Below are 14080 nucleotides of genomic sequence, written 5' to 3'. Positions count from 1 at the left end.
GTGAGGAGAGAAAGAGCAGAGAGGAGGGATACTGTGTGCGTGTGTGTGTGTGAGAGAGAGAGAGGGAGGGAGATAGATAAACAGACAGAGGGAAGGAGAAAGAGAGCGAGAGAGGGGGGTGAGGTTTAGTGTCCATCTCTGAGTGCAGGTCTCAGTGTGTCGAACGGTATCATTGTCTCAGGGTGTCAGTGAGCCGGCCCTAGTGTGACGGGGTACGTCTGAGCACGCCCTTCAACGTCTTCAGTTCCTTCAGTCTTATAAGTGCTCCGAGGGCATCACTGTACCCGTGTTCACGTGTCTATGGACTAGTTTATCGTGCCTGTCTGCAATTGTGAGTGAGCGTCAGGGTAAAGTCCTTAGAGATTCAGAGTGAAAGGCTGAGTGTTCCAGTGTAGATGAGTGTGTTTTTTTTTTGCAGAGTTTTATATAGCGCGAACTAGACCTGAACCGAATCAGGTATCTGAGCGCTTTACATATTTTCAAGTTACGTTACATGAGGACACACTTTCATTTTAGGCACAGGAAGATTAAGTGATTTGGCCAGAATCACAGGAGGTTTTGGCGTCGTTACCGAGACTCGAACCCAGATCCCCAGTTCCGAGGTAGAGTGCCCTAGCCATTAGGCCAATCCCGTTAGGCCAGCACCATAATGGCTACACTGAAGACTGACAAGTTTGGTACCAAATTTCTCAGCACATTAAACCCGCACTGACGCCAGTGTGGGATTTAATGTAAAATGCACGAGAGGGCATCTTAGAGATGCCCTCCAAAACCCGAACCTACAATCCACGTCTTGGCTGAGTGGCTGCAGAGGCTGCCACACAGTAGACATATTGCTGGATCCCTGGGTGGAGAGCCCCCACTCTCCTGGGCCTGCAACAATGCACATCCTGGGCGAGGTGATATGTCTCCTCCCCCAGGATGGACAGGGGGAAGCTTCAAAGGCAGACCGCCTCAGAGCTTCTCCAGACCATTTGCTGTACCCAGCAACTGGCCCCCACCCGTTCTACCCCCACTCTGGCGGGAAGACTGGCGGGAAAAAAAACGTCAGGAAGGAGGGTGTGCCAACCTCTGCCTCTGTGTTGGTGTACATGTTCCGGTGTTTCATTGTGCCGGTCTGGCTGTATAAATGTCCTTTTCTGAGAAGGACAGAACAGCGTCCTGCATCTTTTGTGTCCACGCCTGTCAGTGTACGCCTAAGAGGTCGGCTCGTGTAGGACATGAACTTTGGTGATGTCTACCCCGGAAGTGCCTACTCCCATGTCATCACCCAGGGTCCACCGTGAAGTGTAAAAGCAAAGCGAGCTTGGCTAAGTGTGTTTTTCTGTGTGAGTTTTAGTATTCATGCTGGAGTTGCCTGGTACAGTAGGCTTGTCATTGTGCGTGAGTGTGTCTGTCACACTGAATAAGATTTGCCACACGTCGATTCAGGCAGGAGTCAGGGGCGGCCTTAGGCATGTGCAAGCTGTGCACCTGCACAGGGTCAGCCAAACCCCAGGGGCCACCACACCAATATATATCCTTAATATAATAATCCTCTGAGGATGGATACATATTTGCTTGGCGGCCTCTGGCAGGGATTTGGCGGCCTCCGGCTCTGTTCCACTATCAAACACCCTGACCCCTCCCTCTTCACTGGCCTCCGCCCTCCACCCCGCCCGGACCCCCTCTTCCGGGGCCCCCTACCTACGCTCCCAGCCGAGGGCCGCCATGAGCCTAGAGCCGCCCCTGCAGGAGTGACCGCAACCCTAGTGAATGCGCAGTCACTTGATGGTGGGGTAAATACTGCTTTGCACCTGCCCTCGAGCCATGGATGTACCAGTCTCCAAAGCCCTGAGGGACAAGTCATCATCGCCAAATATACCTCTGGACTGAATCAAGGGACTGTTTAACTGACATCTCTTCCGACCTCTGATGACTCCTTGCCAAAAGAAGAAGGAAACAAATTTGACCTTCTACTCACCTTCTGTTTTGTGACCCACTCCTTTGCTGTGCTGAATGTCCCCAGCTGGAATGCTGACCCCACCATGACCCGCGGGACAGCGCCATTCACGCCCCTCCACAGGCCCGTGATGCCCTGCTTCCGGTAGATGCTTTCAAAGGCGCTGGACACACTCTGAGAGAGACAGGAGACACAAGACGAGACACTTTCAGAATTTTGAGCGCTATGGAGGGCACATGCCACACAGACACGTGGCCAACACGCCACCCATGTCAGTAAGATCTTAAACCATGGAGATTTTTAATACACCAAGCACTGGTATATCTTCAGGGCACAAGTCCTAAAAAAAAGAAGTGGAGGACTAATCAAGTTAAGCAGTATGCAAGTGACATCATGGCGCGTGAAATTGGGTGGCATTACGGGAAGTATCACAACTCACAGAAAGTGACATCACAAGACGTGACATCAGCTCTTCAGACCTCACATATATGTTTAGCAGGTCTATCGTGAGTACATTTGAGCGCATTACAATATTTAGCAAATTAGATTTTGTGTTGCGTTGTGCCAAGAAAGTGACGCAACCCTGACACAAAATCTGGGCCTCAACTTTATTCATTTATCTTGAATCCAGTGGTAGAGTGAGCAATGGACCCACGTCTCTCGCTTTGTTCGCCCTAAGTTGGCAGGGTATGGCCAGATGTGGCTCCCTTGCTCACTCTACCACTGGATTCAAGATAGGACTGGTTTCGGATTCAGAATCCTCATCAGTCAGGCTAAGATGCTTGTTTCCAGTCCAGGGAAGACATGGCTTGGCAGTTCGGGCTGGACTGTTTCCATGAGGCACAGGGTCAGACTGATTTGCATATGACCATGTCTGAACTGGGGTGGTGGAGTGAGCTATGATGGATTAAACCCAGATCAGTTGACCGGGGGTGAGTGTTTGATTTTCTCAAACGCTCCGTCCATCATCCCCTTTGGTATCGCTTTGTTTGCCCTAAGTTGGCAGGGTATGCCAAGACGTGGGTCCCTTGCTCACTCTACCACTGGATTCAAGATAGCCTGGCTGATGAGGATTATGAATCCGAAACCGGTCCCAGGATGCTTGTTTCCGGTCCAGTGAAGACATGGCTTGGCAGTTCGGGCTGGACTGTTCCCATGAGGCACAGGGTCAGATTGATTTGCATATGGCCATGTCTGAACTGGGGTGGTGGAGTGAGCTAAAGAATGATGATGGATTAAACCCAGATCAGTTGACTGGGGGTGAGTGTTTGATTTGCTCAAACGCTCCGTCCATCATCCCCTTTGGTGTCCATAAATATAGCAGAGTGAGCTAAGAAGGGCATGTGGCCCCTCACCTTGTAACACTCACTGACTTATAAAACACATCCTGTACATTGATTTACACCTATATGATTTATTCTCAATGTATAATGTGTACCTGTGATATAAAGGGCTCTGACACACTGCATTGGGACGAGTAACGCTATAGCACTATAAAAGAAAACCCCCAAAATAGTGGTATTTAAATTGTTATCGGTGTAAATACTGGGACAGACCAACACATATGGTCTGGCATTCTTACAGTGCATGCATATCTCTTGTGAATAGGGAGTGAAAGATGCCAAAAGCTGCCTCTCCGAAGTACTTGTGAAGTGATAAGCTGTGTGCCTTTGTTTTCCCTCCATTGCATTTAGGTGTGAGGCTCCCAATAGCTCCCAGCTACTATACTCCAATAAAAGGAGGCCTATTGGCACCTCCTCTTCCGCCTTTGTTATGGGCCAAGCTGGAATCTGATAAGCCCCCCCTCCAACCGCCCCCCTCTGGCCACCTGCACCTTGCTGCTCAGAACGAAACCAGACAACATGCAGACACTGCTGAATGTGGCCCGGTGTCTGAAAATAACACTGGGACAAGTGTAGAATATTTCTGTGGGACCCACCCTCTTGGCAGGGTAGATAACGCCCACCCTGCGAAACGAGTGGGTAGACTTCGTCTACCTGCGTGTACCCTGGACTTGTGCCCTGTATATCTTTATACTTTTCTGACCATATTTTCAGTATATAAGGCTACTTCTGACACCAAAAAAAAGATTAGGAGGTGAAGGCATGTAGAAGGGGAAGGGTTGAAGGAGACAGTGGGCAGTCTAGAGTGACGAAGATGTAAGAGAGCTAATTATTTTCTGTACATGTCCGTGCATTTATGAAGGGCAGAAGTGTGATTTGCATGCATAGGGCCATTGGTAGGAATCTTAAAATTGGTGGCCAGGATTCGGGGAAGGATCAAATTGGGCTTGGATTTGTTCTATTTTTAGATTTGGGAATTTCGAGTTTTAAGATAAATTGGCACTGTTCAGAATTTTGGAGTCCTCAACTATTTTTTAACTTTTCTGCAAGGTGTTCCGTGGAAGTAATGCAGTTTAGGTCAGACTGTAGCCAAGACCGATTTTACTAAATTATATGTATAAAATTAGTTGTCGGGGCTTACAGCCAGCAAGTTTCATCTAATGGTCTCTTGTTTTGTCATTCACATTTTCTTCCGCCCTCTACAGCATGAGACAGTGGGTCAGCCCACTTCAGCCACTGGTTAACTTCACAGTGAGTGATGGCATTCTGCCCTTTCACAAAGAGCTCATCCACACACCAAGTAGTTCCCTTAAGTGCCAGAGACTCCCTCTGGCAATGCGTGCTATTTGAGACCAAAATATTTTGCTTTTAGCCAGTTTTTTATTTTAGATTAATAAGGTCCCGACAGCTTTGCCAACAATAAAGTTTTGCAAAAACCATGACTCTTCAAAACAAGCATGTGGGCTGGTGGCCATCCCAAAACCTATTGGATGTGTTAATGCTTGTTTTTAATTGAATTTTAGGGCCTGCTTTACAGAAGGCCATTAATTAACTTGAGTCGTTATTGCTGTAAAGCCAAAACCTCAGTGTAGAGAATCTGAAAGGCCCTTATGTCTGAAGCAGTTACATCTGTGAAAGACAGACATGTTATGGGTGCTATGAAACAACCTCCCCTTCCCCAGTATGTTAGGTAGACAAGATATGCACTAGCCCCACATGTAGGTATAATATCAGCATTTGGTCATATTTGGTGGCAGAAATTCCACCATATGACAGAGGGGGCTGATTTTCAGTCTGAGGTTTCTTCTCAAAAGCATATTCTTTGATGGTGGATTCAGCCACTCTGGTAGAGAAACCTCTGCCTTACTTGGGAAAGATCTACCACTTTATGGGTTTTTCTCAGCTGACTTGGCAAACATATGCCACAATCGGGCGCCTGAATAAAAAAACCAAGGGGCAGATTTACAATAACTGGCGCATTCCTGCATATCAGCAGGGATGCACCAGTTATTGTGCGCCGCGGCTCCCCCACCATGGATGCGCCGCATTTACAATGCGGCGCACCATGGGGCAAAAACGGCCCAGATGCGTCACGCATCTGTGGCGTAAAGGCGGCGCATTGCTGTAGTTGCGTCGGAAGCGCGATGCAGCTCCAGCAATGCTCGGGGGGGCCCTATCTTCACAATGCTGCGTCAATCCTAACGCCTGCTTCAAGCAGGCGCAGAGTTTTGACTCGGCATGGGCTCAAAAGTGACTGAGTGAAATCTTGTAGATTTCACTCAGCCACTTTTAGGAGGCGTTCCTGCGCAGGAACGCCTACTTCTGGCGCAGGGCTTTACAACATGACACATCTCCCAGATGCATCACGTTTTAAATACCGCACAGCATGGCGCATCTTTTGCGCCACCGCTGTGTCACAAAAGTGACGCAACGGCGGCGTAAAAGAGGCGCAAGGGGCTTGTAAATCTGCCCCCAAAACTCAAACTCAGTGCCTTTTTTTTAAGCATTCCATGCGTAGACACCAAGAAACCTGAATTTTTACATCAAAGATCTCACAGGGCCTCTCAAAGCAGCACCGTTTCTTGTGGCCTTCTTTAAATGTTGGAATAGTACTAACAAGCATTGGCAAAGCCAATAGGTCTTCCCTTTGTGACCTATTGGTTTTGGAAATGGTTTTTAGCTGAGCTGTGCAGCATGGCTAAGTAATGAAAAATATCCTCTCACGTCATTTAGTAGGTGTGCAAGCACCTACAAAATGACACTACAGCTTTTTCCATGTTGTTGCTGACCCAACTCGGATTGGAAAATGATAAACAATGTGCAAAGGCGGTTTTTGTGAGTTTCTTTGTTGGAAAGTGGGTAGGGGAAGTAACACAGGTGGGCCACAGAAGCAACATGCGGGGCAAAGCAGTTGGATAAGATACAAGACGAACAGGGGGCGGAAACAACACAGGGAGCTGGTGGGCACTGAAGCAATACCGGAGCCCGGGACGCAACATGAAATGAGCGGGTGGGGGTAAGCAGCACAGAGGGCAAGGGGAAGCAAAAGGGTGAGAGAGAGAGAGCAGCAAGGAGTGGTGAAGGTGAAGGAGAAAAACAAAGATTGAGAGTATTTGGAACTGGGAGGTAGTAGAAGAACATGGGTGAGAAAGCAGGGAGGGCAGGCTGAAGCCCATGAGGGCAATTGCACCACAGAAGGGGCAGGATAGAAGCACTTGGGTGAGAAAGAACAGTGCATAGAGGGAATGAGAAGCACAGTAGGGGGACAGCTGGAAAACACATGTACTCTCATAGGGTGATTAAACGAAAAGGAAAAGTAGCACCTGAAAAAAAAGAGTAGTGTAAGGACACGTTGATATGCCAATGCTCCAGGGGATATGCAAACACAAGAAGAAGAAGGAAAGCTTACTCACTAATGAAAAAGAAGCAAGCAAATAAGAGTGGCAATGAAGCCAACCCCATAGTAAGCAATGGACGGGTTCTAAGCCTACTGTAAGCTAACAATATGTCTCCCAACAGACAGTGCAAGCGCTAACTACTAGGCGGAACATGAGTCCTAAAGTTTTTTGCACCTGCTTTCAGCGCTATATCAATTTAGAGTTCTGCAATTATTGTGCCTGCTCTTTGTGTTCAGTGGTGACATCAGGTATGTGCTGGTGTTAATACCAAACACGCAATGTTGGAATAAATGGCAATGATGCGCACCAAACAGGGTTTCACCAACCGCCCTGGGGCCATCCCCTGCACAGCCCAGGGGGAGGTGGATATCCGGTCAATGCGGCCCAAAAAACTCATACACAGCCCCACTAATTTTTCCAGCAAATCACAGAGAAACTTTGAAGGTTCCCTGGGCACGAGAAGGGAGCCCAGATTCCATCATCCCCACTCCCTCTTGTACTGAACTAATACCTAAGATAACTTTCCTAGGCTTATACAAGCGCCCTCCAGTAAAAGAGGCTACTACTCCTGGTTCTAAATAAGGAATATTTCTTTAGTGCACTCAAATTTGTGAATAAATCCTAAACCTTCCCTAAAAATCAATCTCTTATTTCTCGCAATTTAAGAAGCGTCTTTTCTCAGATTTTGCATACTTGTTTATATGGGCTTATACACACGCTAGTTGGGTACCAGTGATCTGGGAGTTTAGCACTGGGCAATTATTTTTTTTACCTGAGCTGAATATTACATAGGTAACTACAGATATATGATACTTATTTATATATATTAACAAGGTATGTAGATGTGAAGTGGGAATTGTAAATCATTACTTACCTGTATATACTTATGGTTCACAATATATTTGCTATGCTATTTTGTAGTATAATATTTTTGTGGATAATATTATTACATACAACCAGACACATGGATATTAATTATTGAGGGTACTTTTGTTACAAAGCTAAATAACAGTTCAAGAGATATTTATCTTTTAAGGAATTGCAGGAGGTCCTCCTAACATCTGAGTCCTTCAGCCGGAGAATTGGACAGACACTTGTTTTTGGCTTCTAGATGATGCTGGTGATCTTTTCGAAGGACAGGAAGATATCAATTTTTTTCATTTCGAAAACTATTCCTGTCAGCAGAATGCCCCAAGCTGAATTTTGGAATACCAATCATGGTGACATCCCTGTAGAGAGATGTGTGAGATGTCAAGCATGGTCACTATCGGACGAAAACGAGTTCACTATAGAAGAGGTTTTCATTTTCAAAGGGAACGAAAAACACATCTTGGAGATTTGAATACATGCCTAATGTGTGACATCATGATTAGGTGATATCCTATCCAGAAGTCAAAATATTTTACTTCAAAGGCAAGAGATGGGCTAGATCCATCAATGCAAGTTCAGATAACTAAGCTTGTTTGATTAAGAATTCAGGTCATTGACGAAGACAATTACATTCAGATAATTGGTTGATATCAATGTATGAAGCGTTCCCGGGCAGTTTTTCACAGTATAAATGTCTCAAAAAAACGTTTACCTGCTTAAAATATTTTACCCCAATGAACAGGCTGAATGTTTTTTTTTTAAAACCTTTATTGTGCAGAAATAGCTCACAAATACGGGCCTACAACCCATCGGGCCGGCCACCACAATTATAGAAGCACATTGGTCAGGACAGGAGCTCCAGCAGGGTATCACAATAATCCAAACGGGAATCAAAGGCGAAAAGCCACAGAGCAACCACCACGAGCAGGATGAGAGAAGGTTGATTTTATAATAGAAGAAGGGGTATAGCAGAATAATGGCAATCATTAAGGTCCAGAGGGCCGTGGCGGGCCGCGAGCAAGCAGTAATACAGAACACAGGAAAATTCAAAAAGAACAGTTACATTTTAGCAAAGGCAGAACGTGAGTCCCACATTAGTAAGCAATTGCAACCGCTGCCCAGCGCCCACCCACCACTACGAGAACACACAATGATACACAGAACGGAAAATAGGCTTGCAAAACAAAGAGCCCTCCGCCACAACAACCCAGGGGAGGGAAGAAAAGAAAAAGGGGGGGGGGGGGGGAAGGGAAAGGACATCGGGAAAAAAGGGGGGAAGAAAGAACGCGGCATCACAGCATGCGCCCCATGGCTAACAAAGCACTCAAAAATAGACCGGCACAGGGAACCCGTGGTAACAGGAGTAATAGATGCGTAGTAAACCATGACGGCGGGGAGACCAGAAGGCCCATGCTAGCAAAAAACACCCCAGGGGGCCACATGCAGACACCGCGTCCCGAAAAAAGGGATACATAAGAGCCATAGAACCAAAAAAGGAAAAAAGGGGGAAAAAACAAAATGACAGACCCCCCCCCACCCCGCACACCCCACCCTGCACCCCTGCAGAAGGCTATGGCCTACCCCCCCAGCAGCGTGCCTGTCGCCCTAACCAGAAACCCGAAATATAGAAGAGTTAAAAGTAAAGAAAGAACCACAAAGACAAAAAGAAGAAGGGGAAATAGGGAAACAACGACGGGAGAGGAGCCACATAATCAAAACCATCAGCTCCCACCCCCCCGTCCGAACATACTTAGTGCCCACGGGAAGATAGTAATTACAAGGATAAGCTCCAGGAACATGAAGGAGAATCGAACATAGTCATACAGTCACAAACGTATCATCCGACCATACCGCAAAATATTAGTCCACCGAGGCAAGTTCATCTCAACCCTGTCCTCGTCTATCCAAAGCCATAGGCATCCAACGCACCAGGAACCAGATCATGAGGAACCAGAGACGAATAGCAGGGAGTCCAATCGTCAATCCACACAAGTCATATCGATTTCGACCCAGATGAACAGGAAAAGACGGCAACCACCGCAGGTATTGCAGGCACAGTTCCGCCGACAATAGGAGGAAAGCCGTCTCGGCGGAGCAACCACAGGATCTTCGTTCGGCCATTCGAGGCAAAAAAGGAATGGGAGATCCAACGAGACCAGTCCGGACGGGACCCGGCCGGCGGACCCCCAGCACAGGGGAAATCACATGATGATTGAGAGCAGCGGGTATCCGTACACCCAAACAAGCTGCAGCCGCCGGGTCCACGACCTCCAGGAAAGTCCCAGCCGCACACAGCAGCGATGAAGCCGCACACACCGGGGGGGGCCCAGCAGGCCCGGCAAAATGATCATCATCCAGTCCAGCAATAGGTGCGGTCATAGAAGCACTCCAGGAGCGCAAGGCGGCGAGAATGTCGCCAAGCGTAGGCTCACCCTTACGGTATTCAGCAAACGTGCCATGCGGCGGACCAGCGTCACCAGTCTCGGCCAGGCTGAGAGACAGGGAGCCGGCCGCCATCTTGGAAGCCCGGCGGGGCCACGGCAATCTCCAACCCCCGTCCGGCCACAAGCGAGGTCACACAGGATACAGCCGACCACAAGCAGAGGCACCCCCAGGGCAGGAAGGCGGGCCACCAGGATAAGGAGGGTCGCCGGCTCCCCCACGCCACCGGCTCCGTTCTCCGAGTCCGGGCGGAGGGATTCAAGATGGCCGGACAGGAGAACAAAGGGGAGACGAGCCACATACACGGTCAACCCCCGTCCATGGAAGGCAGCGCCTCAACACCAGGCCGCAGGATCGCCGGTCAGGCCCGGAGAGCCGTCACCGGTCTAATTGCACATCGGCCTCTCCGACCGAGCCCACACCGCCACCAAGGGTCGGCTACAGCGCTCCGCCCCGCCCGGGCGCCGCCGAGGAATTTCAGGCCCGCCCGCTCCGGAGGCCCCGAAGCGAACAAGGGCGCAGCTCAGGATCCGCGGCACCTAGGAACAGGCGGATCAGACGGTAACTGCCAGCGAAATGTCTTAGTTCCATAGTCTACCAAAGAATACTTCCCGGGGCAGGATAAGACACAGGATAGACGTTCCAGGCAGGAAAGCGAACGGAGCCGAGCTAAAACGCGGCCATCGCGGACGCGAGCTTGGCTCCTCCCCCGAACAGGATGAATGTTAGTTTAATTGGTTTGATTTCCAAATCTATTGAACATATCCTAGGAAGTCAAACTTTGGCCTCATTTCTGTATATGGTCACAAAACTCCTCAGTGGCTGGCAATATTCTCACACTGAAGGGGAGAAGGTGAGGTAACACCAATATGAAGCATCTTTACTTGTGCGCCAGAGACAAACCTTTCCAGAAAGAATGTGTGCTTTTGTAAATAATTCCTGGGGACCATGACACATTCACAGGGGCTATGAGCTATGTACACACGCTAAAGGGTTGGTAGTTCAGGATATAATCAACCACTGAAAGTACTGGGCACACTTACAGACTGGGGCCTCAGGGCACTCACACAGGGGCTGGGAACTTATGGCAAGCTCGAGGTAGACTCAAACGTGGGGAGGGGAGATGGACAATTTAACAAAGTATTGGCATACAAGACATACTGTCAGCGTCTCGAAGCTAGAAACACACTCACAATGAAGAGGTTGTATGACATTGCAATGCGGGCTTTTACCCCACGTACCATTACGACGCTGTTTTTACAACGCAATTCGTTACAACGACTTGCGCTGTAAGCGCTGGATAGTGAAATAGTTTAATTTTCTATTCCAACTTCAGCCCACGTTACAGTAGGGAAGGTGTTGGAATAGAAAATGAAACTATTCCTTTTCAAACAGCGCCCTCCAGCGCAAGTCATTGACACGACTTGCGTTGTAAAAGCAGCATCGTAATGGCATCGCGTGGTAATGCCCCGCGTTGTGATGGCTGCTCACCCAATGAAGGTGAGCTTGGGGCGTACTCAGAGGGGGCATAGGCCAAGTCAAAGTATTGGGAGTCCAGAATACATTCCTAAGAAGCAGTCAGGTTAAATCTCGGTTGCAGGGTTGGTGAAGAGCTTCTCTGCCCAGCCTCTTCTTGGATGAAGGCTTAGCCTTTGGAGCTCGTCCCTGACCAGAACACCCTAATCCAATTAATGCATGCAGCCACCTTCATGGAGCCGGCTCAACATCTTGAGCATCTGCTTGGCTAGAACTCCAAAAGCCTTTGTGCATTCAACTCTAGGGTGCAGTTTTAAATTAAACAACCTAAAGGAACACAAGAGACTCCTGAAGGAGTACTTACCCAATGACTTCAACAGTATGCTGACTGGTGTAAAAAAAAAAAAATTTGATTTCAAGGAAAGAATAATGAAAAAGGATATTATTACATATAAGATGTATTTAGGTGAGGTCTAGTTGAGGTCACATTGAAGGAGAAAGTGTAAATTCTGAGTAAATTCTGACTACATAAGTCATGTCTTAAATTATGTTATGTTCTGTGTATTTGTGAAGTGCACAATCACCTCAGAGGGACCCAGGCTCTGAGAAGCCCTGAGTCTAGCCCGGCATGGGTTGGTTTGGGGCATACTATTTGGAAAGCCAGGTCTTTAGCTTCTTCCTGAAAAAGAATTGAGGAAGAGGCTCGGATGTGTGCAAGCACGTCGATCTATGCTTTCGAAGCAATTTAGGAGAAGGCCCGACCGCAGGATTTGGTTCTGCATTTACGTGAGATGTGTGCAAGTAGGAGGCTGACCGAGAGGCGGTGTCTGAAAGGTTTGTGAAAGGAGATGTATCCATTGAGGTAGGCTGGGCAAATGTTGTGTAGTGCTTTCAATGTGTGAGTGAGGAGTTTGAATTGTGCTTGCTTTTGCCAGGGCAGCTCCCTGACCTCCGTTGTGATATGTGTGCACATGAGAGGTTGAGTGTGATCATGGCTGCAGAGTTCTGAACGGTTTGCAGTTGTCTGGTGAGTTGTTTGATGATCCCAACGAAGAGGGTGTTCCTGGGAGTCTAGCTTGCTTGTGATGAGGGCAAGGGTGATGGTTTTATGGTCGGGAGCCATTTGAAGAGTTTCCTCAGCATCTTCAAGGTGTGGAAGCAGGAACCTGTAAAAGCGTTGACTTGGGCAGTCATATGATAGGGTCATTGAGAAAGCACACACTGACATAAAGCCACAGAAATGTTTGTAAAAGTTCATATGTTCATGGTCTCAGTCAGTGAGAAATCCACTCAGCCGTATAATAGTCCAAACAGTAACCCTTGTATTCTTTCTGATAGATGAGTTGTGGTATGATGTATAAAGCAAAAGTGAATAATTTGTTGACGTTTCAGCCTCTTAAGTCAAAAAGGTCATGAGGCCAGCTTCAGGACTGGGTTCTGGTAAACACAAACGGCCAACTCTTTTTAAATCCAGGTACTAAAAACTGCATTGAATTTAATATAGCTCTGGTGTGAGGTAGCTATGATATCAAGACTCAAAGCAGAATGTAATGCTGTAATGCGGAACAAAACCCCCTGCAGCTTACTTCCCAATAAGGAAATCATTGGCTGGGAGACTGACTGATTTAGTATTGAAAAAACTACTGAGAATAAAAATGTTCTCATTTAATGTCACCAAAAATAGAGTTCGCTGCATTGCATCTTATATGTAAAATAAGCATTTTCATTATTCTTTCATTGAAATCAGTGATTGGATTATTTTGACACAAATCTTCATATTACTGAAGTTATTGTCTATGCTGTTTAAAATAAAGCAGATATTAATGACAGAACTCTCACTACCTGATCAAGGATTTCTGGCACCATCACCCCTTCCCTGAGGACATTCATTCAGACACGTCGATTTACCATAGCTAACCGTTATACAAATAGAAGTACCACCGATATCACAACCTAATGAAAAGTACTTGTTTTTTCCTTGATTTGGTGTGTACTTGCTTTTTTTAAGGGTTTTATATAGCGCAAACTAGAAACAAGGTTTCGTTACAACCAGTTTCGTTACAGATGAACACGTTAATTTTTTTTGTTAGGCACAGGGAGATTAAGTGATTTTCCCAGATTCACAGGATGTTGAGCGTGGTTGCCGAGACTCAAATCCATTTCCCCAGGTCCGAGGTCGACCGCTCTAGCCCTAAGGCTACATCCTCTCCCCTCTCACTTGTTGACTTCAAGAGATAACACAAATTCCATGGTGGGGGTCAACGCTGTTCTCTGTGACTGGATCTTGGCCTTTCTTTAGTATTGACTCCAGGGGAGGTGAACTCCCATGAAGGGTTCAGTTCGCTTTTTCTACACAATGTTCTAAAATGTCTATAATAAGAAAAACTTGGGCCCCTCTATAAGCAAGGCATGCAACTCAACTGTCTGCTAAAACCAAAACCTACAACTCTCTAACACAAGCAACTACGAAAACTAAGGCAGGAAGCTTTATGTATGGAAATTTGCTGTGTAAATAAAACACTTTCTATCAAAGCAAACACAAGGAGATAATGGACGTGACGCTGAAACATTTCAGACATTAACCCCTAGTCACAGATCTGGGTTGAATC

At 47.2% G+C, this 14080-nt stretch overlaps 1 protein-coding gene across 1 annotated transcript in view; it reads right to left on the bottom strand.

Annotated features, from left to right (window-relative positions):
- SLC25A34 (solute carrier family 25 member 34) overlaps window positions 1-14080 on the bottom strand; it is a 98127-nt gene that overhangs the window by 53734 nt on the left and 30313 nt on the right. Inside the window, exon 4 of the mRNA XM_078642588.1 lies at window positions 1964-2116. Within this exon, the coding sequence (XP_078498714.1) occupies window positions 1964-2116 (153 nt within the window). The remainder of the gene's footprint in view (window positions 1-1963; window positions 2117-14080) is intronic.

Source organism: Lissotriton helveticus, chromosome 5_1 (assembly GCF_964261635.1).
Source record: "Lissotriton helveticus chromosome 5_1, aLisHel1.1, whole genome shotgun sequence".
In the NCBI taxonomy this organism is placed as follows: Eukaryota; Metazoa; Chordata; class Amphibia; order Caudata; family Salamandridae; genus Lissotriton; species Lissotriton helveticus.
The sequence above is the reverse complement of the archived record's forward strand: the minus strand, read 5'-3'. Positions and strand labels throughout refer to the sequence as shown.